At 40.5% G+C, this 23,502-nt stretch overlaps 1 protein-coding gene across 2 annotated transcripts in view; it reads left to right on the top strand.

The window, feature by feature from the left end:
- The first annotated feature begins 12,237 nt into the window (after positions 1 to 12,237).
- SEC24D (SEC24 homolog D, COPII coat complex component) overlaps positions 12,238 to 23,502 on the top strand; it is a 118,912-nt gene continuing 107,647 nt past the window's right edge. For both annotated transcript variants that reach the window (XM_017666231.3, XM_017666229.3), the window contains exons 1-3: positions 12,238 to 12,503; positions 14,640 to 14,798; positions 22,028 to 22,157. In XM_017666231.3, coding sequence (XP_017521720.2) covers positions 14,681 to 14,798; positions 22,028 to 22,157 — 248 coding nt within the window. In that variant the 5' untranslated portion in view covers positions 12,238 to 12,503; positions 14,640 to 14,680. The remainder of the gene's footprint in view (positions 12,504 to 14,639; positions 14,799 to 22,027; positions 22,158 to 23,502) is intronic.

The raw sequence follows: 23,502 nt of genomic DNA, 5'->3' as shown, positions 1-23,502 counted from the left end.
ATCAGATGACTATCTAACTAAGGCTAATCAGGCAATCCCTGAAAAATCTGAAAAACAAGATTCCCGCCTCACTTATTTTATTCTGTTAAAAAGATTCTTTTAAAAAGTTTTAAAAGTTTCATTTTAAGCTGTATGATCAGCATAGTAGGGGTAACAAATGGTTTGAAACTATGGTAGGGGCAGGAGAGCAAACAGTTTGGGTGAGCATTAGTATCACAGTAGTCCCGCCTTATCTGTGGGGCATATGTTCTAAGATCCCAGCAAATGCCTGAAACTGTAGATAGCACTGACCCCTGGAGAGTATATACTGTTTTCTCTATACATACATACCTATGATAAGGTTTAGTTTGTAAATTAGGCACAGTAAGAGATTAACAACAATAACTGAAAACAAGATAGAAAAATTATAACAACATATTTTAATTGAAGGCAAATGTGGTCTCTCTCTTAAAATATGGGCATACCTTGGAGATACTCTGGTTATGGTTTCAGACCACTACAATAGAGCAAATATTGCAATAAATGAGTCAAATTAATTTTTTAGTTTCCTAGTGCACATAAAAGTTATGTTTACACTATACTGTAGTTTATTTAGTATGCAATAGTAGTCATTATTTCTAAGAAACATACATGCCTTTATTTAAAAATCCTCTATTGCTAAAAAGTGCTAACCACTATCTGAGCTTTCAGCAAGTCATAATCATTAATCAGAGGTCACTACAGCAAAGATAACAAATACATAACTAGTTTTTATAATATATGCTATTATATAACTATAAATTTTATTAAATATATAGATATATACAACAAATATGTAATAAATAGTATCTAATAATTAATAATTGCAAGTAATTAAAAATATAATTAAATTATTGTAAGTAATTAAAGCAAAAGCTTGAGTTATTATGAGAATTACCATAATGTGACAAAGGCACGGAGTGAGAAATGCTGTTAGGAAAAAGGCACCCATAGACATTGATGCAGGGTTGAAAAACCTTCAGTTTGTAAAAAGCGCAGCATCTGTGAAGCACAGTAGGCAAAGTACAATAAAATGAGGTGTGCCTTCCTCGTGTGATGATATAAGATGAGAAGATGCTATGTGATGAGATGGAGTGAGGGGAAGGACGCAAGCGCTGGAACCTAGCCATAGGCTACTGCTGACCTTCTGAGCCTGCGTCAGAAGGAGGTCATCTGCTTCCCGATTGCAGTTGACTGAAACTGTGGAGAGTGAAACCATGGATAAGGCGGGAACACTGCATATTAAAATAGGACAGGAAGCTCTCAGCCTCAGACACAGAAGGGAGGGAGCTGCCCCAGTTCTCTGAGGGAGTATGTGGAAGATCATCGTACCTGCGGAGATTTGGGTTTTCCGCCTTCTCCCCACTTACACACACGTTGTACCCGCTTTATATAAAGATGAGATCTTAAAACTGAAACTGAAACTTGCAGGTAGAAAAACTGGCTTTTCTACTTAAAGCATTGTAGATTTGCACCTTCCCTTGGATGGCTTGGAAACTGTCACTGCAAAACACAGAAAGAAGGCATAGAGCCTAGAAAGGCAGGAGCTGAGAGCCAAATTGCAGGAAAGCAAGGATTACGTACAGTGTTGGGCTGAAGTAAGCCATACAAGGAAGACTTCTCTTCCCTGCTCTTCCTCAGATTTGGGGTGGGGGTGGGGGTTGAGGTAGGGTCTTGTGCCTGCATGCTGCACAGATGCATTTTAATGTCTACGTATTTTAGGAGCTGATTTTTTTTGTAATTTGCTTCAAAGTATATTCTTGAATATTTTGCTTTTTCAAATCAGTTGTAATTTAAAGTTTGCTTAACTCTTAAAATAGGCTTTTTAATGAAAGTATAGAGACTGTAGAGAGAGTTTGAAAGAGGCACCAGAATGAAGATCAGGATATTAGGGTTCTAGTTGCAGTTTTTAAAAATCTGTGTGACTTTGAGTAGTTTGTCTATTTGAATTTCAGCTTTCCCATCTGGAGAATGAAAGTATTAGACTAGAATGAGCTCTAAGGCTTCTTCCAACTTTGACATTTGATTATTCTATGAACTCTGGATAAAGAGTCACCTTTCATTTAGCACATTAACCTCTGGTAAAGGCATACCTAAAGTGTAAGAACAGGGAGAGACAAAGTCAGCTTTTGAATTATTGCAATTATCCTCCTGAACAAATGAGTAGATTGCTTTGCAATAAAGCAGGAACAAAAAGATCATCTTAAAATCAAAATGTAGTATTTGTTACAAGTGAGCAGGGCTAAAAGAAGCAAAGCCAAAGAACATATACAGAGTATCACCAAAAGACAAGGAATAGCAACATGTATGCGGAGCTGCCCTTACTAAATCCCCCAGGTGAAACAGATAATGCAAAGAATATTTGGATATCAAATAATGCAATTATGACATAGGAATAAATCCAGCAAGAAGCAAACACTCTCAGTGGAACAATGTTTTGACAGATCTGCCTGTGTGTGTATATTAGTTTGACCACTTACCAGCTAGGTGTACCTGGCCAAGTTAACTGTGTGTTCGTTGTAGAAAATATGAAAGATGTAAAAAAAAAAAGCCTCAATGCAAAGAATTCTGGAAAATACAGTTTTACATTTCCTATCTTTATATTACAGGAAAGCAAGCCAGAGCAGTTTCTGTATTTGTTATGCTTATCACCTTTACCTAAGACATCATTCTAAACATGTATGCTCAAGCCATTTCCCTAAAGAGCACAAGTAGACAGAAATGTTCACCATCAAGTTTATTAATCAACATTATTTTGGAAGTTCTAATGAGTGCAATAAAAAAGTTAAATAATTTGTAAAACTACTGGAAGGAAAAAATGTAGAACTGATGATATAGCTCTATATCTAGAAAACCCCAATATTGCAGGCTTGAAGTAATAAAATAAAAAAAGAGAATTTGACAATTGTCACTCACATAAATATACATTTAAAAACCAACAGTTTTTTCCTCACTGGCAAACAAACAGACACAGAGATGGCAAAAAGCCAAGATATATAGAACAGGTCATAGTTAAGAATTAAGTTAAAAAGAAGAACACAGGACCTATACGTTAAAAAAAAGGAATCCCCAAAACTTATTGAAGGGCCAATAGGCAAAACAAACAAACAGCAACAACAAAAAAACAGCATAGCATGCTCTGGGTGGCAAATCTTAATATTACCAAAATATCTAGCCTTTAGAAAAATAATGAATTCAATGAAAAAAATTAACAGCTTTATTGAGGTATAATTCAAATATAGTGAACTGTACATATTAAATATATAATTTGAGATACATGTACACATATGTAGAATTATCATCCCAATCAAGATAACAAACATATCCATCACTCTCAAAATCGTCCTCTTTTCTCTTTATAATTCCTTTTCAACAGCTCTCTCTGCCCTCTCCTCATTTCCAGGCAACTATGAATCTACTTTTTGTCGCTATACATTAGTTTACATTTTTTCAAATTTTATGTAAATAGAATCTTATAAATATGGTCTCTTTTTTGCTTGGCTTTTTTCACTCAACATAATTATTTTGTGATTCATCATTTTTATTGCTGAGTATTCCATTGCATGGGTATGCCAAAATTTGTTTATCTATTCACTTGTTCATAGAAATTTGGGTTAATTTCAGTTTTGAGCTTTTACAAATAAAGCTGTTATGAACAGTTGTGTACAAGTCTTCACATGGGCACATGTTTTTGTCTTTGTAACTTTAAAGTCCCTAGAAGAAAACAGGAGGAAAATCTTGGTAATCTTGATTTAAAAATTTTTGGTTTTTAATTTAGGTTTATGTTCCATTTTGAATTAATTTTTATAATATGATGTGAGATGGGAGGTAGGGATTGAAGTTCATTTTTCGAATATGGATGTCAAACTGTTCCAGCATCATTTGACCATTTGTTGAAAAGACAAGGAAGGTGTTTTCCCTTACATCTTTGTTGAAAATCAGTTGACTATATGTATACACACATGGGGAAAGTAATTCAGTTTTTCATCATTAAGTATGATATTAACTTTAGGTTTCTTCAAGATGCCTTACTATCAGGCTACAGAAGTTCATTTTTTCTTTTCTTTTCTTTTCTTTTTTCTTTTTTATTAAGGTATCATTGATATACACTCTTATGAAGGTTTCACAAGAAAAACAGTGTAGTTATTACATTCACCCTTATTATCAAGTCCCCCCCATACCCCATTGCAGTCACTGTCCATCAGTGTAGTAAGATGCCACAGAGTCCCTACTTGTCTTCTCTGTGCTACACTGTGAGTTCATTTTTATGCCTAGTTCACTGAGAATTTTAATCAGTGTAGATGTTGCATTTTGTCAAGTACCTTTTCCTGTATTTATTGATGAAATCGTGTGTTCTTTTAATGCATTTCTATGATGAAGTACATTGATTTTTGAATGTTAAACAAATCTTGCATTCCTGGAATAAACCCCAGTTGGTCAAAACACATTGCTCTTCATACATTTTTTTATTTGATTTGCTAAAATTTTGTTAATCTTTGTCTCTATATTTATGAACAATATTGCTTTGTATTTTCTTTCCTTTTAATGCCTTTTTATGGTTTTGGTATCAGATAATGCTAGCATTGCAGAATTATTTGAGAAGTATTCCATCCTCTTCAATTTTTTTCAAATAATTTTATAGATTTGTTTTTTATTTTTGTCCTCCTTAAATGTTTGGTAGCTTTACTAATAAGGACATCTGAGCCTAGAATGTATCGGTCAGAAAGTTTTTAATTACAATTTCAATTTAACAGATATAAGACTATTCAGGTTTTCCATCTCCTTGTGTAAGTTTCGCTATTTAAGTTGTCAAATTCATTGACATAAAATTATTCATAATAATCTTTCATTATCTTTTAATATTGGTAGAATTTGTAGTGATATTACCTCTCATTCCTGATGGTAATTTGTGGTGTTTCTCTCTCTCCACCACCTCCTTGATCTGTCTGATTAGAGGTTTATCAGTTTTATTGTCTCAAAGAAACATCTCTGAATGTTTACAGATTTTCTCTACTATTTTTCTGTTTTCTATTTCACTGTTTTCCATACTTTTTTATTATTTCTTTTTTATGGTTTACTCTGGATTTCATTTTCTCTTCTTTTTCTACTGCCTTTTGATGGAAACTGGCGCATTGATTTAGTGCCTTTCTTCTTTTCTAAAACAGCATTTTGGTGTCATAGATTAGGCAGGCCACTCCAGATTTGTAGGTGGCAGGTTTCATAAGCAAGGGAACTTACACACAAGGCTTGTCTTGGGCAGCCACAAGATGAGTGGATGTCTGCGTCTGTCAGCCAGAATCTTAGGGGTTTACATAGAGGCCTTAACTGGGTTCATTCGCCTCTACACATCCAGATGTTTCTGATAACGAATCACTCTCTCAAGGCTAAGTCTTTGAAAATTGTTCCCATGTGGAAACGGTGGGCAGAAAATATGTTCAAAGGACAGGAGAGAGGATGAGAAACTTCTGACTGCCTGAGTCCAGCTCAGGAGTCAACCAGAGGTCACATCCTCTCAAGACCTCCTCCAACATATGTATTTATATATAAAACTCTTCAAACCTGTGATTACAGAATAAAGCTACACTTTAACATGATCTAAATTATTATGGGACCAGCCCCTACCAGTTCACTGAATTCAGTTTCTGTTCAGGGTGAATCAGCAGTTGCTAAAGGCTCCTCAGGGTACTGAATAGCAAGTGCTTCTGGACTCAGTTCTCAGATTCTTACACTCTGGCTGGGTCTTGGCATCATGCTCTGTTACCCATGACTCCTCTACTCCACAAATCTAAAGTAAAAGAGAACCTTGCCCTTGTCACCTGCAAACAATCTCTCTCAACTTCTGTTTGTGGAGCTGGCCCTCATAAGAGCTTCAAGGGAGGTTTAAGGGCGCTCCAGAGGAAATGGGCTCCCCATCTCACTGCTGACCTTTGTGGGGTCAGGATGAGTTCTCCAGACATACTCCCCTTCAGACTTCTCTATGTCTCTAAGTCTAGACTGAATTTTTATATCTAGGGGGTAGGGGAAGGGGAAACCTCTTCCTTCTCAACCCCGCAAGTCATCTTAGTTCTTGGCTGATGAAACGCTATCCATTCTGATTAACAATGGAAACATCAGCTTCCTTCAAAAGAAAACTACATCCTTATCCGTCAGGTTATGTTTTTAATGCTAGGCCCCTTTAAAACAGCAGAATCATGAAACTGTCTACACATTTTCTCCTCTATGGTTAATTTAGTCTTACCTATAGTATATATGCTACTCAGTTTGTTTGTTTATGGTAGATTTACTCTGGTAAAATTTAGAAGCATCTTATTTTTTTAAATACACTAATTTTTAAAATATGATTATTAATTGTAAGAGATTCCACCTCCATGCAAAGTCAGTAGCTCAAACTACATAGAATTTATTTTTCTCTTATACAACAGCTTCAAGGTAAGTAGATAGTTCTGGTTCATGGAGATATTCAGGGACCAGACTTCCTTCCATCTTATTTCTTGCAATCAATCCCAGGGGATTGTCTTAATCTAGGTGGTCAGTTTGTCTTGACCACTATCACATCCTCATTCCAACTGACAAAAAGGTGAAAGAATCAGGATGAAAATTTTAAAGATGAGACAGGGAAGTTGCACACATAATTTCTAGAAACTCTGGTTGGTGAGTCAAGAAGCTACAATTGTCTGTAAGGAAGGCTAGGGCTGTAGTCTCTGGCAGAGCAGCCACACACCAGCTACACTCAGAAGAATATGGACAGCAGAAAAAAAATAGCAGTCTCTGCTATAAATATCCCCAAATCTAAATTTCTGATATTTTTATTCAGAAAAACAATATAGAATTGCATTATTTTTCTAGGTAATCAAGTAAGTGGATTTGAGGAAGGAATCAAAGGAAAATAATTTCTTCTTGTTAATGATGACATTGAAGCACTGACTTCAGTTAGATTGTTGATACCATTTTCTACTTCTTCCACCACTATTTTAGTGAGTTATCAGGTGCTTTTTATTTCTCAATTCAATCCTAATAGCAAAAAAGGAAATACTTGTGATAGAATTACACATAATAAGCTTTCAATATTATGGTGAGACTACCTTCCTTATTAGCATTTTGTTACATAAAAATTGGATTTCATTCACTTCTTTAGTGTCTGCTGTCCTGTCTTCTTTATATAGATCAAGAAAACCAGTACAATGAAAACACTTAGTCATATCTCATTTGCATCATCACTTGGAAAATCTTTCAAGTCCTCAGGTATGTGGTGTAAGCAATGGGTGAGCTATGAATATAGAACTATGGCTGTGCAGCAGTCATGACTCGATTTTCCTCTTGCTTTTACAGTTGGTTGTAAAACTACATGTGCTGTATGTGCTGTCTGTTCTTCTTCACATCTTAGCCACCACCAAGAAAACCTATGTGAAACCATATGATTGAAGGATAAATTTCTGAGGCCTAAAATCTCACCAAGACTTTGTAAAATAAGTGTTTTCTGAACAGCAGATTCTTTGTGAAGAGATACTATCTCCCACAGAAGTAAAAGAAAGTATTGTAAAGTGAGTCAGATTATGTCATTCCTCAGTTCAAAACCTGGAATGACCTCTCTTAAAATCAAAGTAAAATCCAAACTCTTTGAAAAGGCCTAAAGACCCTACACCACCTGCTTTCCCACTTTCCCTCTTGTCCATCCTCTCCTATAATTTTCCCTTCATTCCCTCTGCTTCAGCCTTGCAGCTTCCTTCTGCTCCTGGAACGTGCCACACACACTCCTTTCTGACACAGGGACTTTTAGGGGCTCTCCCTTCTGCCTGGATTACTCTACCCCCACATGAACTGTGTGGCTAACTCAGTGTCTGGCCTGAGTATTTCAGCCCCAGGGCAAGTTTACTATGGATTTGGTAAGACCAAGAAATGACAATGGGCAGTTCTTGGGGTAAAAGGGTTTATACCTGGCTTTATTCTCTCAATGGTAGGTTGAGCACTAGAATCTGGTCTGCATTCAGCAGCCACTAGGTCTGTAATCCACCTCCATCTCTAACTCCATGCAGAGCACTGGACAGGGCTCTTTATATAGAGACTCAGTCAATAATAGCTTATTGCCTAGGGTGTGGAAGCATTAGCCTAGTAGTAGGCAATTACACTATCAAGTAGTTTTGGGTCAGGTGAGGATCCTAGTGTGGGGAAGTTGGGGGGTTCCTATGGCCAGGATCCTCACTGAATTTAAACCACGTGATGATGTAACTGGCCTGTTACTGGGCTGCCGCTTACACACCTGTAGGCAATAAGCTATTATTGTGCTATAGAGAGAGCTCAGTCCAGTGCTCTGGGCGAAGGCAGAGACACTAGTGCTCGACCTACCACTGGAGAACAAGCCGGGAGATAAACTCTTTCACCTCAAGAACATTTTGCTGTCGATTTCTTTGTTCACACTGAATCCATACCGAACTTGCCCAGGGCTGAAACCCATTGGCAAGACACCTAGCCATAGGAACTTCCATTTTTCCCACATTCTACTACCTCCTTCAAGTCCTTGTTCAAATCTCACCTTCTCTTTGAGGCTGTGTCAATTCAGGTCCCCCCAAAAACAGACAGTAACTTGGAATTAGGTATGCAAAAGAATAATTGGGGCAAACACCTGTGAAGAACAGAAGAGAGAGGGATCAGAGAACAGGAAAGAAAGGCTTCAGGTGCCATGCGGTTCCAACACCTGCAGAAAGAGGTAGAGAGGTAGTAGGACTGGGTTGAAAGAGATTGCAGTGCAGTGTCAGAAAGACGCAGCCAGGATGATGGGAACCTCAGAGGAAAGATTTCTTACACAGGAGTCCTATGTTGAGCAGAAATACTCAGACTTTAATACTCCCAGCATGCTCAGGCGTTGGCCTGGAATGGCTGAGAGCACATTTGCTTTGTAGAACATCACAGCAGACCCAAAGGACTAACACCTAAAGTCTATCAGCTGCTTACACTCTCCCGAGCAGGTTGTCTTAAAGGGAGACTTGAGGGGCACAACTACCCTCATGTAATACTATAATCGCTTGATTACCCCCAGGTAATGCTACCAACTGCCAACTTGGCATTCCCAATCCTCCTCACCTTGCTTTACTTTTACTTTCTTCTAGCACTTTATTTTATATAATTTATGTTCATGATCACAGTGAGAAGAACATAATATCCCAATCTACAACGAGTAAGCCATAGTTAGTAAGCTTAGAAAGTGCACCCATTGTAGGATTCTCTGGGGTTTCATCCTTGAGGCTTTATCTACTTATATTTGATTGTTACAGATGTCCTATTAGTAATGATGATGATGATGATGGTGGAACCATAACAGCAACATTATTGAGCACTTATGTGTAGAACACTGTACTATGTGGTTTACCTGCTGTCTTGCCTGAGGGTTTCAGCCCCAGGCAAGTTCACTAGGGATTTAGTGAGACGGAGAAGTGACAACGGAATGTTCTGGGGGTAAAAGGGTTTATACCTGGCTTTCTTTGACAGCAGTAGGTTGATCACTAGAATCATGTCTGCATCCAACAGTCTGCGGGTCTATAATCCATCTCCATCTCTGCCTCCACCCAGAACGCTGGGCAGAGCTCTTTATGTAGTGACTAAGTCAATAATATCTTGTTGCCTAGAGGTGTGAAAGCAGTAGCTTAGCAGTAGGCCAATTACATCATTGAGTAGTTTAGAGTGAGGTGAGGATCCTGGCCACAGAACTTTCATTTTCCCCATGCCTGCATTATCTCATTTAATCCCCAGAACAACCTTTGAGGTCAGTGTTTTTATTACTTCCATTTTTATAGATGAGACAATGCAGTTTTAAAGAGGGAACACACAGTTAGTAAGTGGCAAAATCAGAAGTCATGTCTTGGTCTGACTGAGGAGCCCCATGTCTTACCTGCTAGACTGATTTCTAAATCTTTGCTGACTTTCTTCTGTTATCTACAGTACAGATCCCTCTCCAGTTTCAGGCATTTATATCCAGTGGTCACCTGGATATCTCCACTCAGATGTCCCACAGATACCTCTAAACAAACATATCCAAAACTGAACCCACCCCCATGCCCCAAATCTGCTCTTGTTCCTGGTTCCCTAATCTCTTGAATAGCTCTACTGTTTATCCACCAATTATGCCACATCAAAACTTTGAGCATAGTCATCCTCACACAGCCTCTCTTTCCCTGCTTCTGCACCCAGTCTCACTGATTTCACTTTATAACCTCTTTCCAGTCTGTTTGTCCTTTCCACCCACAGCCTCACTGCCTTTGCTTAGGTGATCAAGTTTTCTCACCTGGATTTGTTGCCAACAGCGTCCTAACTTGTCTTCACTGGTGGGGTGACTCTTGCTCCTTTCTCTGCTTTATCCTTTTGCCTACTCCAGACTGATCTTTCTGGGGGAAATAATCCATTGAGTCATTCCCTTGCTTAAAATCTTTCATTGCCTCTCTCTCCCAGTACCCCATAAACTTGCCTAGCCTGCCTGGCTGATCACATTTCTTGCCTCACTCTTCTAGAACCCCACTTTTGAGCTGTATTGGACTAATTGCACCTCTGAATGCCTCAGGTTCCTTGTCTGTTCCTGCTACTTCTGTGGCCATTCGCTCCTTTTTTGTCTAACTTATTCTGGCCCTCATGGCCTCAGCTCAGGTGCCAACTCCTCCAAGGAGATATCTTACTTCCCAAGTCTGGGTTGTGCCCCTTCTTACATTCTCCCATGGCAACCTGTGTCTCCTCATCGAATGTAACTGTAGGTCCCACCAGTAATTTCCTAGGGTCATGGACTGGGAGGGTAGGGGTAAGGGGTGTGACTACTAATGGGTAGGGTTTATTGAGGAGGGGTGAAATGTTCTAAAATTGATTGTGGTGATAGCTACACAACTCTGGACATACTAAAATGCATTGGCTTGTACACTTTGAATGGGTGAATTGTTAATTATATCTCATAAAACTGATAATCAAAAAAGAAAAAGAAAGGAATTCCATAATACCTTGGAAACACTGAAACCCTATTGTTACTGTTAATAGTTTCTCTTAATTTGGCCTACCATGTACCCTTTTCCCTACCCACAAGTAATTTCACTTCATTTGCTCTATTTCCAGGTATTCAACATAGTTCTGGTTTTGACTATTTCTGTATTTTAATGTATAAATTTTCTTCAAATTAAGAACACAGAACCCCAGCACATGGACATTCCATGACCTCACCTTTCAGTTAGGATGTGGTTGCTGGAGTGACCAAGCAAATTACATGTGGAACATCGGAGGCTGAGCCCAGGTGGCAAGAGGACAGGTCAGACCAAGGAAGGCTGGGAATCTCGGCAGACCCCCAGAGTCTGGCGAAGGCCAGTGACCCAACCACAGGAATAAGGTCAGAAATTAGTCACTTAAGGGGGTAGACACTTGGGGCCATGAGAAGGTAAGCAGGACTGGAAGCAGGAGTCCATTCCATAAGAAGGAGATTTGTGATTAGTAACTCTAATCATTGGTGGAATTGTGTGGTCAATTAGTATTTTAGTTATTCGAAAATTTGAATATAAGGCAGTCAGGAGAAAAAGGCAAAATAAGTTAATAGAGAATAGCAAGTCAGTAGTATCAAACTGAAAAAAAATACGAGGTGAAAGGGGCTTTGGAGTTACAATCAGTAGGCATGACTTCTAGCTAACTCTGAAACTAGTGAGTCATTTTCATTTTCTGAACCCAGTTTATTAATCTCTAAAATGATTGGGTTAAAGTCAGTCCTCAGTTGGGATATCTTTTCCTCCCTGTTTTACGCGTTAACAGGCTGCCGTGGGCGTCCTTCCTCTCTAGTGTATTCCACGAGTACGTCATCGAATTGTCCCTATATATGTGCCAGGTTCGCCTTTAAACTGTTATCTCTCTTCGAAGTCCGGAATCGTGTACCTTCCAGTGTATGCAGTGCAGTACCTGAAATATCAGTTACTCGAGTACATAATACCTGAATAGCTGAGCCTGCAACCTGTGGAACGAAAGAATGAGTGAACCCTTAGGACGCACTCCCTCTATCCTATGGGGCTCCTTGGTGAAAATCTTGTCCTGATTTAGCAAAAACGTTAGAATCTCTGATTTGTCGGAGAGATACAAACAAAACTGACAAGAAAGGACGACAGGAGAAAAAAAGTGGGGGCGGGCGGTCAATGCGCCGACCACGCTCGGCGGCCCATCCCTTCCCCGCCCCGCCCATCCCCGCCCATCCCCGCCCCTACCCACGCCCCGGCGGGGTCTGTGCGCCTGCGCCGGCGGGAGCGCGGCCGCTGGTCGGAGCCCCGGCCCTGGCGGTGCGCGGCCGGGAGAGCGTTTGACGTGGCAGTTCCCAGCCCAGCTGCAACTCCGTGCGCTAGACCAGCCTGTAGGGACACCGGGCTCGGGGAAACGCGCGGCGGGAGCGGCGGAAGCAGCGGGAACTGGGTCACCGGGGGCAACCGGCGCTAGGAGCAGAGCGCAGGCTGTTGGGGGCCCGGCGGCGTGAGGGAGCCGACCAGGTAATGCCTCGCGCAGCCTAGCCAAGCTCAGGCGGAACAGCCCGCTCCAGGCTCGGCTGGAGTGGGGTGCGGTGGCCCACCTGGGATGGGGGTATGCTCACCTGTGGCAGCACAGCGGACGTGAACTCATACTTTGCTCCTTTAGCCCTTTCGTGCAATTTAATAATGAGAGTGAGGTGGGGGGCGTGGGCATTTTTTACCTGCCCCCCCGCAACCCCATCTTTGTATATCGGGATGCCGGAACTGCCTGATTAGGGTCCTCAGGAGCCGCGGTGTGCCAGTGTCACTGCCAGCGGTTTCCTGTCTCCATATCAACTTAGTTTCCTCTTCCTTGGAGGAAGGGGGTGTTGAAAATACTCAGAGTAAAAATGGCAACTGTATCTTAAAGCTTCGGGACATCTGATAGGGAAACTGATTTGCCCGAATCTGAACTTGGTCCAGGCTGAGAAGTGCGCCTTGGCTAGAGCTGTGGAGTGACAATTGCACGGTGGTCGCCCTGGGACTGAGGCTTCCAGATTTTGATCCTAGGCCTGCTCTTGCCAAGTGGCTTTCTGCCATGTCGCCGCTTGAAGCTGAGTCAGATTTCTGTAACTTGGTGCTCTGTGTGTGAGGAAGTTTGACGTGGCAAACTGGGTTGCTCGAGGAAGCAGATTCCTGCCAGGGCCAGTTAAGAGGGACCTGACGGCTTCCTGCTCTTAGGAGTGAACATCCCTGCCTTTCTTTCTGTCACCCAGCAACAGGCTGCTACGTAGGTGTGTTCCTGCCGACTTCCTAAATGTGCTTGACCAAAGCTCGGGCTGCCACGTCTCTCTCTGCTGAGTGGGAGGAGGGAAAAATGATTGTCGGTAACAAAGTGGACCAGTAGGCCTTTGCCTGTCTCTTCTTAGCTCTCCTCTTCCGAAGGAGAAGAAAGTGATCTTATAATATTTTTACGTGTTTGCTTCAATTTTGGAAACTTGCACTTTAATCTGAAAACGAAACCAAATAAAGAATGCCATTTCCTTAAGGTTCAAGCCTTAGCAGGTATCACCCAACTTTCACTTTAAAAGGAAGCATCATAAAATAGCAAAAGGAAGAATGTTTCTTTGCTGGGTGAAGAAACTGGAGAGAAATGGTTGTATCAGTGTTTTATATCTGGAAAGGCTTTTAGAGGCTTTATTTTGTAAGAAGGAACTGAGGCCCAGGGAGATTCATCTGCTTACTTGTGTCACACAGCTTACATATTAGCAGATTTGTATTGAAAACCCACTTCTCTTGCCAGGATTCACAGTTTTTCTGTTACAAAAAATGTTTGTTGAGTATAGTTCTGTGAAGTGTCTCTTATTTTGTGAAACCTGGGAGAAATGGAAAATTTAGAGCAAATTGATGTTTATGTGAGTAGAATCAAGATGGATCTTTTTGTATTTGTGAGTTTGTGTGTGTGCCTTAACACATATGAAATTGCAGTTGTTTTCTTAGTTCCTTAAATATTATGTTCTTAGAGGTCTAATATTTAAATCAGAAAGTCTGTCATCTTTGAGAAACTTGACAAATCTCAAATGGTTGTAGGCTGCCTCCTGGCTTGTTCAATTTAGACTCATAAAATAAGTCCATTATCAACTTCTTTATCTTCTGCTATATTTGTTGGACTATTGATTTTTCTTTGTCCTAACTGCCTGATTAAAATTACTAATTTAGAATAGCACTAAAATGACACAAGTCATAAAACATTTGATTGCAGATTACTGGCAGTTCAGCTGGTCAGTCAATTGAATGACATATAATTACTGCCAGTTACATGCTCTGTGCTGAAATGGGGCCACGGAAACTAAAGGCACAAAATAGTAGATACACTTATGAGAGACTATCTGAAACAGTTTAGTCTTCCAATGAAAAAATGGCTGGCAGCTGTTATTCAGATTTTGTGCCTAAGGATTTGCCTCAGATTATAGAAGTGAGTTTCTGAGTTCCATAGAGCTATGATTAAGCCCTTTGTAGAGGATAATGATATGATAAATGATATGAAGATGTGTCATGCACCTGATAATTGTACCTTTCCTCAAACCATCATAAATATTAACAGTGCTTACTTACATTATTAATAGCATGAAGTAGCTCAAACCCTCTTGTTGACATTTTCTTTTTTTTCTGTTGCAGGGTTCTTTTGTAGAACTATCCCTTGGAATGATCATTTCATAATGAGTCAACAAGGTTATGTGGCTACGCCTCCCTATTCTCAGTCCCAGCCTGGAATAGGCCTTTCTCCACCTAATTATGGGCACTATGGGGACCCATCTCACACAGGGTCTCCACCAGGTAAAGTGCATTATTTTGACCTGTATGTGATTATTGATTCTCAGGCTCAGAAAAATAGAGGTTCTGAAAGAGCAGCTTTGGGAGTGCTGAATAGTCATTATATGATGTAATGTCTTGATAATATAGGATTACTTGGAAAATATTCTCACAGAAGAAGCCTTCATCATCAGTTTGGTTAGTGTATGGAATATAAGAAGTTTGACTTTTAAATATGGATTGCAACAAAGAAGCTTCCTGAGTGTTTTTTGTTTTTACTGTTCGACTTGTTCTTGCTATTAATTAGTGGTGTGAGGTTACTGTTACCATTCAGTAAAACAAACTATATATAATATATATATACACACACACATATATACACACACATATGTACTAAGTATATACACACTAAAGTGGTTTTAGCAATTATAAAGTCAGTTTTGATATTAGAAAAATATAATTAGATTTGCATACTAAAGATTACTTAATAATAATAAGAAAAACATGGCCTTGCCTTGGAATCATTATTGAACAATACTGGTCACTTTAAAATATGTCACACAGCAGGGAATCCTGGTTTGGGGGGCAAAGGTAGAAGAAAAAGGAGTAACAGAATGGGTCTAAGGTTGTTCTGATGATAGTTGACACAATGAGCCCACTGCCCTCATGGGGCTGCTTTGATGTTAGGGTCAAGGGGTGAGGCTAATAATAGCTTGTTTCAGGTCTGATGGTCCCAAATTCCCTAAAAATATTTGTGGCAGACAGTTGTTGGGACTTCTTACAGAATGCTGAGAAATTCAACTCAAATCCTTGTTGGGAAGAGGCAATGTATAAATCAGTATCTTTTGGGGGCTCACCAGGCCTGACTAGGTATGGTAGGATTCAGACCATGCTGAGTGGCATATATGGGAAGCAGAGTCAATGAGGGTGAGGAAAGCCCCGTAGGGAGGCTTGATGGTAGCAGCCACACAAAGTTTGCTGCAGAAGATGCTTGAGACTTGAATTTCCTATGGAAAGTCACTCTTAGGCCCACTAGGGCTTAGTTTTAAAAACCTCCTGGTGAGGCATCCTTGTCCTGTCTAGGACCAATCCTCCTCACTGCGTTTTTAGATCTGGATCCTGTAGGTTCCATTAACCTTTCTCAGTTTCTTTCTATGTGCTGGTTCATTACTCCTCTGCATTTATATGTAATGATAATTACAAACTACTCTTTTTTGAGTGCTTACTGCATATCAAAAACTGGTCTTAAAAGCATTACATATATTATCTTCTTTAATCCTCATACAATGCTGAACAGTAGATTATTAGCCCTGTTTTTCAGCTAAGAAAACTGAGTGCCTGGTATACTACAACTTATTCAAGGTCACAAGGCTTGTAGTGCAGATTCATACCCAGGTCCCTCAAGAAAGCAAATAACAAACTCCTATACATAGCCAAGTGTAACGGTCCCTTCCTCTCTTCACAGACATCTTTTTAAACAAGTATTTACTTTTCTCGCTGAGTCTCCATCCTTGCCTCTCAGTCCTCCATGGCTCAGTGTAGATCCCACTCTAAGGCTTGGGTCCCGTGCACCCTTCCCCATTTCCCACCGGGGTCATTGGTGGCCTCCTGCTACCAAATGCACTAGATTCTATATTGTCTTCTCTAGATCCTGACAGTTTACTTCTCTTGTTTGTACGAAACTCTCTTCTCCTTTGGTTTCAACAGCACTATCCTTCTGTTCTTTTTCTTGGTGGCTTTCTGTGCATCTCTTTCTAAGGACCATCCCATCACCACTTTCTATATGATGCTTGCATTGTTCTTTCTCCTTCTTTGTTCTATCTACACCCTTTGTCTTATCTCACTCCATAGATTTTTCCCTAAACTGTATCATTCCATATGAAGTACCAGTCTCTCAGGTCATTTCTCTAGTCCAGATGTCTCACGGAAGTTCCAGATCCATATTTTCAACTGTCCCCGTTTGTATAGTCTCACCAAACTCATGTCCAAAATAATTCAGAATTCTTTGCATAAAACCTGTGTTTTTTTGCCTGCATTCCATATTACCCAGCAGCATCAATCATTCAGTTATCCAAATTAGAAGCCTTCACTATTTGAAAAAATCTCTCCCTTTTACCTTCTCCAATCCAGTTGACCTCCCAAATTCTTTTGGGGCTAATTGTAGACATCTTTCCTACCTGCTTCTTCCTTTCTAACCTCCTGTCGCTCTTATTCAAGCCATCCATTTCTTACCTGTATTACTAAAATGATCTCTTAAGTCTTAACCCTTTCTCCAAACCATCCTGTGCTGGTTGGATTTTTATAGCATGGAAATCTAATTCTCACTTTCTTTTGCTTAAAACCTTTTATGGTTTCTCATTGCCCCTGATTATATTTCTAGTACCTTAGGACTTCATTAGTTTACCGTTTTCTTTTTTTCAGCTCATCTGCCACCTTTCCACACTTGTTGCTCCAGCGATCCTAAGCTATTACTCATATGAAGGCTGGTTTGCTCATCTGCCCTGATTTGCACCCCATACTATCAGAAAGCCAGCCATGCCTCCATGTTGTCCTCCCAACAGAGTTCACACTTCTCCTTTAGACAGTTCAAGTGTCATGGTTGTAGGCATTTCTCATCACTATGCTTCCTCAAGCTTGTTTACAAATCCTCTTCTCCCTTTGTGTTCTCCTAACACCTATGCAGGCCTCTATGCCATTTATCACTGTCTTATAACATGTGCCTGGGGCAGAGAAGGCACTCATTAAATGTTTATTCAGTGAATGAGTGGATGCCCAGTGCCTCCATTCATCAGCAAAACATTCTGGTGTTTACCAATATTTAAAAAAACTATTGTTATCAGGTTAAATCCTTCATGTTTTAATTTAAAGCTCTTCCTCCTTATTCAATTCTCAGGTGGATATCCCAGCCTATCAGACTGTGTAAATATACCTTTCTGTAAATTATGGTGCTTTTGTTTAATTATTTAAGGCTGAAACTAAATTATCCTAGCCTCTGTTTCTGTGTGCCGTAACCATAGATCCCATCTCAGTCATCACATGCCTTCTTTTCTAGTCTTTGGTGACCCTTTTGTTGGTTTTCTGACAGACACAGGCAGCCTCATTGTGGTTCCCTGGAATATCTGTTCTTCCCTGGATCTGCCCAGGGCTAACTCTTGTTTTGTATTTCTCACATACTGTAACTCCATTTGTGCCTATTGTGTCATGCTAGTGCTATGCAGTAGCAAATTTAACAGATTTATTGAGTGAGGGAAATACTTGTGGTGATATAACAATTAATAACATAAACCTAATCTCAGCCCTTAGAGTGCTTACTTACCCAGTGGGCTATGCATTGGGTAAGTGACAGTGCGGGAGGTGCAGGGACAATAAAGGAGGTGGAGGGTGGTACGCACATGGCAGAGGCACCTACCAGGACCGAAGGGTGAAGGGAATCTTCCTGGAAGGAGTGGCCTGAGAGATGATGAGAGTTGGCTGGGTGGGCAGGCAGCTTGCTGGGGTGGGGGGATGTGGCACTTCTGAGGGCCTGCCAGAAGTTCAGCATGGCTGAGGTGTGGGTGGAGTGAAATCAAGGCCATGGTAAGACTTCATTTGGACTTTAAGGGCAGTAGGGTCTGAAGCATTTTAAACTGGGAGGGTCACAATATCATGTGCATTTTAGAAAGAATTACACTGCACATTAGAAAGTGTGGAGAAGGAGCTGGGGTGGGGCAGTGCTCTGCAGCAGGGTCTCCCACCCCTGCGCTGTTGACACTATGCTGCGGGAGGCTGTGCTGTGCATTGTACGATGTTGAGAGGCATCCTTGGCCTATGCCCATTCCATATCCATCCTCCTCCTCCTCCCCCTCACACCTCACTCCCTGCTGCCTAGCTGTGGCAACCAAACCCCTTTGCCAAATTCCCCTTCAGCATCAAAATCACCCCTGGTGGAGTGCCACTGGTCTGGAAGCAGAGAAGCAAGCTCTGGTGTCCTGGACTGAGGGCAGGGGTGTTTGGGGCCGCAGGGCTCCCATTGGTAGCACGCTTGTGCAGGCACACCGGCAGGCACATGCCTCAGGAACAGTAGTTCTTAGGATTCTGCCTGTATGATGGGGAGGTTATCTTTGTACATTTTAGATAAACATTTTTATTCACAAGTGGTTTTTAATTTTGGTATTAGTTTGTGAAATGCAGAACCAAATCCAAGGCATGCTTTTCTGTGATGTTACTTCTGTCAGGGTTTTTTGCTGCTAATCGGAACCTCTCTGGTGGAAAGGGGTTTGTCAAAGGCTATCAGGAAGCTTAGTACGCTGGAGAGCCAGTGCTCAGGCTCGGTGCTCTGCAGCTCATAGCGATGCTCTCCCCACACAGGTCTCATCCGACAGCAGTCACTGCCTATCTCCCTCAGGACTGCCGTGCCTGCCTGCTGGCCAGGGTCTCCCAGAGGTGTGTTGCTTTGCTAGTTCAGAGCACATGGAAACGCAATTTATAAGGCATCTAGGAAATGGAAATTCTATCTTCACAGCTCAGGACTATACGGAAAGGCAAGCCAGAAAGGGAATTGGTAGTGAGTAAGCTAGTCTATATCTGCCACTGCATTAAAGACCAGTTTATGGTTTTAGCTATTTTTCTTTTGGCATAGTTTAGCTAGTTCTTTCTCATTGTATGATTTTCCTTTCCTATTAAAATTCTCATATTGCTCTACAAAGAACCTGATTTCTCTTTATCTCTGATCACTGTTGAAAGTGCCAGTAATGTGGCCAGGAAAGATTATGGCTTTGCAGAAAACAATGACACTGACTTCTTTTTGCCCTGGGGAGAGAGTCCAAATGGCATGCAGGACTTTGCAGCATGAACCTAGCCTTCTGCTCCAGCCACTTTTCTTCACTGTCTCTCTACACTGAACCTTTTCCCAGTCTCTGATCACACCATGATCTCACATGCCTTTGTTCAGCTTTGCTAAGAAAATCCCTTCGTTTCCTTCAAGATTCAGCTCAAGCAGTCCTTCCTCTTTGAACTTATCTGGATTCCCCTAGGAAGAGTTAGGTAGTCCATCCACATGACACTTAGCACGCAACACTGTAATTGTCCGTGTACGTGGTTGTCTCTTCCGTAAGAGCTCTTAGTGGCTTAAAGGCAAATTGAATGTGTGTTAAACAAAGAAATGAGTTCGAATCATTACTATGGAGTTGATTTCCAAAAATAAAAGGGAAAGAACATTTTAATAAGATTGGTATATAACAGTTCTGCTTGAGTGGAAACTGGGTTTTGGGGGGTTTTGCTTTTGCTTTTAGAAACAAGTTTATTAACATGTGTACTATGCATACTCTGGAATACCCAGATGTGAGAAACTCTTGAGAACTGGTTTTTGATTCTCTAGACATGTATATGAGATTTGTTAATGAAATTGCTTTTTACCTACTTATTTTGAAAAAGAGACTATTTTTGATTTTATGTAGTGTATGTAATTATTTACTATTTTTAACACTGGTGTTGTGGATTTTCTACTTTTGATCAAAGTAATGTTTTAAAATTGAAGGTACCAGTGCACATATAATTATAGTGTATGTGTTTTGTTAGAATATAAATACTTAAGAAAAAAAAAGGGAGGCCAGGGGATATGGCCAGGGGAGAGGAAGCAGATTTGTCGAGTAATTGTTTTTATACATTAGGCATTCTTCTGGATGCTCTAACATCCATTGCCTCACTTAATTCTCAGAATAATTCTTAGAGATGGGGGACGTTATTGCCATGACAATGTTAAAAGTTGAGGCTTTAAAAGATAAAAGTATCTTGTCAGGGTCACAGGTCAAATGGTAGGGAAGGAATTCAGACCCAAGTCTGTGTGACTGTAAGTCTCATGCTTTTCTAACTTTGCTGGGTTTAGGGCTTAGAACTTTATATGAAAATGTACTGTTATGAGAATAATATTTGTTTTCTTGATATATGAAAAATTGCTAAATAAAACTGAGACTCTAGAGTTAATATAAACTTTATAAGTTTGAGGAAATCCTGATTTAAGAAACCTTTGTAAAGTTTCAGTAATATTCACGAACACTGCCACTTCAATGGTTGTATTTCATCCTAGATTAGATTACCCAAGCATGTGAAAGCATGCTCTACAAAGTATTGTGAGGACAATATAAGAAACTCTTCCTTGGCTACTGCAAGGCCATCCAGCTAATTCCCTTGCTATCCGAGGAGATACACTATCTAGAGGAAGATAGAAGAAGGGGGATGTTGAGTAGGAGAGACCACATGAGAGCGAACAGAAGAGTGCCCAGAGATCATTGATGATGGTACCTGAGAGGAGGGAAGGGTCAAAAGAAAATTGAGTGGGCTGGAACAAAAATATGCAGGGTGGAAGTAGAGAGAGCAGATAAAAGAAATGCACTTTTAAAATGCTGGAAAGGGTGTCACAAGTAAGCTAGTCCAAGTCTTTCCTATAGTGAGGGGGAAACAGGTCCTGAAAGATAAACTTTTTGCCCAGCACTGGGTAGAGCCTTGACCTGCTCTAACCAAAGCTCAATGATTTTTCTCCTGTACCACAATTTTTCTAGAAGAAAAGAGACAAATGAGAACATTTCTAAAGAGAAACAAAGATCTCTACTTAAGAAGAGTTGCCAGTAAATGAAAACAGGGTCATTGCCAGGAGCATCTAGTAATTGCATGTGATCCTATGTTTTGTATGAGTGAGTGTGATGACTTGAGCAGTCTCTCTGTTGGTTATCACCCAACTATTTGGAATCCTGGAAAAATTATTGATTCTGAAGGCTGTGCCTGGGATTTGTTGGAGAAACAGATGCTACTTTCTATTTGCTTTCCTCATGCTGTAACTCAAAAAAAGGCATTTTCAGAGATTTTTTTTTCCCCCTGTAGAGTTAGGATGCTTCATGGTGACTCATTCTGTTTCTTTTTCCAGATTTATTTTCTTATATCCAACTGGCATCTTTCATTGTATGTTCTAGCATTCTTTGTGTGATAGGATGTTCTTTCAAGGTGCTTCTACCAAATGCAAAGGTTATTTCTTCTGTTTTAGTTTCTGTTCAGTGTCAAAACGATTCCTTTCTTTTCTGCTCTCCTATCATTATGATGGTCAAATAACTATGCTGGAGCCTAGCATTGATATGTCAGTGATGATTAAAGCAAGTTTAAAGGAGAACTTGTCCTAACCCATTCTGTTCCATCCTTCCCCTCCTAGTTTGTAATTTTAAACTAATGTGCTTGCATCCCCTTTCTGAGCTTTCCTCTTTTAAATTCATCCTCTTCCATTGCAGGTATGATGAAGCCAGCAGGGCCTTTGGGGGCTGCTGCCCCCCGGGGGCTATTGCCTCAGGGCCATCTGCCTCCTGGACCTCCTCAGTTTGGCCAGAATGGAGCTCATGCCCAAGGTCATCTTCCCCAAAGGTGAGCTAGGTAGATTCCAACTCTCAACTCTCATTTGTATATTATACTAAAGTTGTCTCACCAGCCGCTTCTAAACTTGCATGTTTATTGATTGAAAGTTTGACCTCTTGATACTGTTTACATCCTTGGAAGATTGTACTGGAAAAATGCCGTAGGAAACAAAGCATTTCGAAAAGTTAGGAGGAAAAAAATCCCACTAGTATATATTTAAAAAATAAAAAAAATTACTTGTGTCAATACCACACAGTTTAGTTTTGGTTATATTCATCTTGTTTTAGAATTTTGTATTAATCTCTAATTCCTCCAGATATCTGTGGCCTGCATTTCCCAATGAAATTTTAAATTACCTGTTTTCTTGAATCATTCACAGAACTGAGTTCAGTGCCAGTAGGTGCATAATAAATATTTTAAAAATTAAATCAGACTGTGGTCACTCATTAAAAACTGTGGATTTGATGCGGAAAGCACACAGGTGCTAGTGAGCAACTCTTGACAGGCAGGAGATAGTAAGAACAACACAGGAAATAAATCTGCACTTATAATAAACTAAGGAAGGGAAAAGTTGGAGGCAGGCCTAGAGAAGCCAAGATATGAGACATATGAGATATTCAGAGCTCTGCAATCCACTTGGGACTGTCCCCAGGGGAGTCAGCGTCACACCTGCTCTGCTGGAAATCCCTTTATTGTTTGTCCTGTGAGGTGTTGCTGTTGGAAATCCCAGTGCCAAGCTGTAGATAGTATTACTTTGGAATTTCTCCAAGGATTATCCAGAGGCTTCATTTCACAAGTTCCTTTCCCAGGTTGTTCGGCTGCAAGGTTGAGTGGCAAGGAGGAATAACCCATCAGTGTGAATTTGGACCCTGCTGACGGTGAAGCCATCTAGTTAATTTTTCAAGGAGCCTGTTATCATCAAGTTGATTCTATTACAGGGCATTTGTGAAGTTGACATTTCCTGGCTCTTGTTTGTCCTTAAAACATTTGCTATTGAAATGGTAGCTGTGAGATTCAGAGTGAAGTTTAATGCAGGAAACAGACAGAGGAGTGAATCTAAGTAATTTGGTTTACTTGTGATTGTGGTTTGAACAAGGAGCAGAGAGGGCCCAACTCAGGACCTTACCCTGTGGTGGCCCCTAGTCTCAAAAGCATGGTGGTGGGGCTTGAAGGGGAGCAGAAGGATGGAGAACTGGGACACCTCTTCTAGTTTAAGCAATTAAGTAGCTGAGCAATGCTGGTAAAGTTCCTGAGCCTCCTCATTTTCCTCACTTGTGAAATGAGGAAATAGAATTCTCAGACCAGAGTATAGGAGAGAAGATCTAGAGAAGTTCATTGGTGTGAACTATCAAGT

This window comes from Manis javanica, chromosome 5, assembly GCF_040802235.1.
Source record: "Manis javanica isolate MJ-LG chromosome 5, MJ_LKY, whole genome shotgun sequence".
In the NCBI taxonomy this organism is placed as follows: domain Eukaryota; kingdom Metazoa; phylum Chordata; class Mammalia; order Pholidota; family Manidae; genus Manis; species Manis javanica.
The sequence above is the reverse complement of the archived record's forward strand: the minus strand, read 5'-3'. Positions and strand labels throughout refer to the sequence as shown.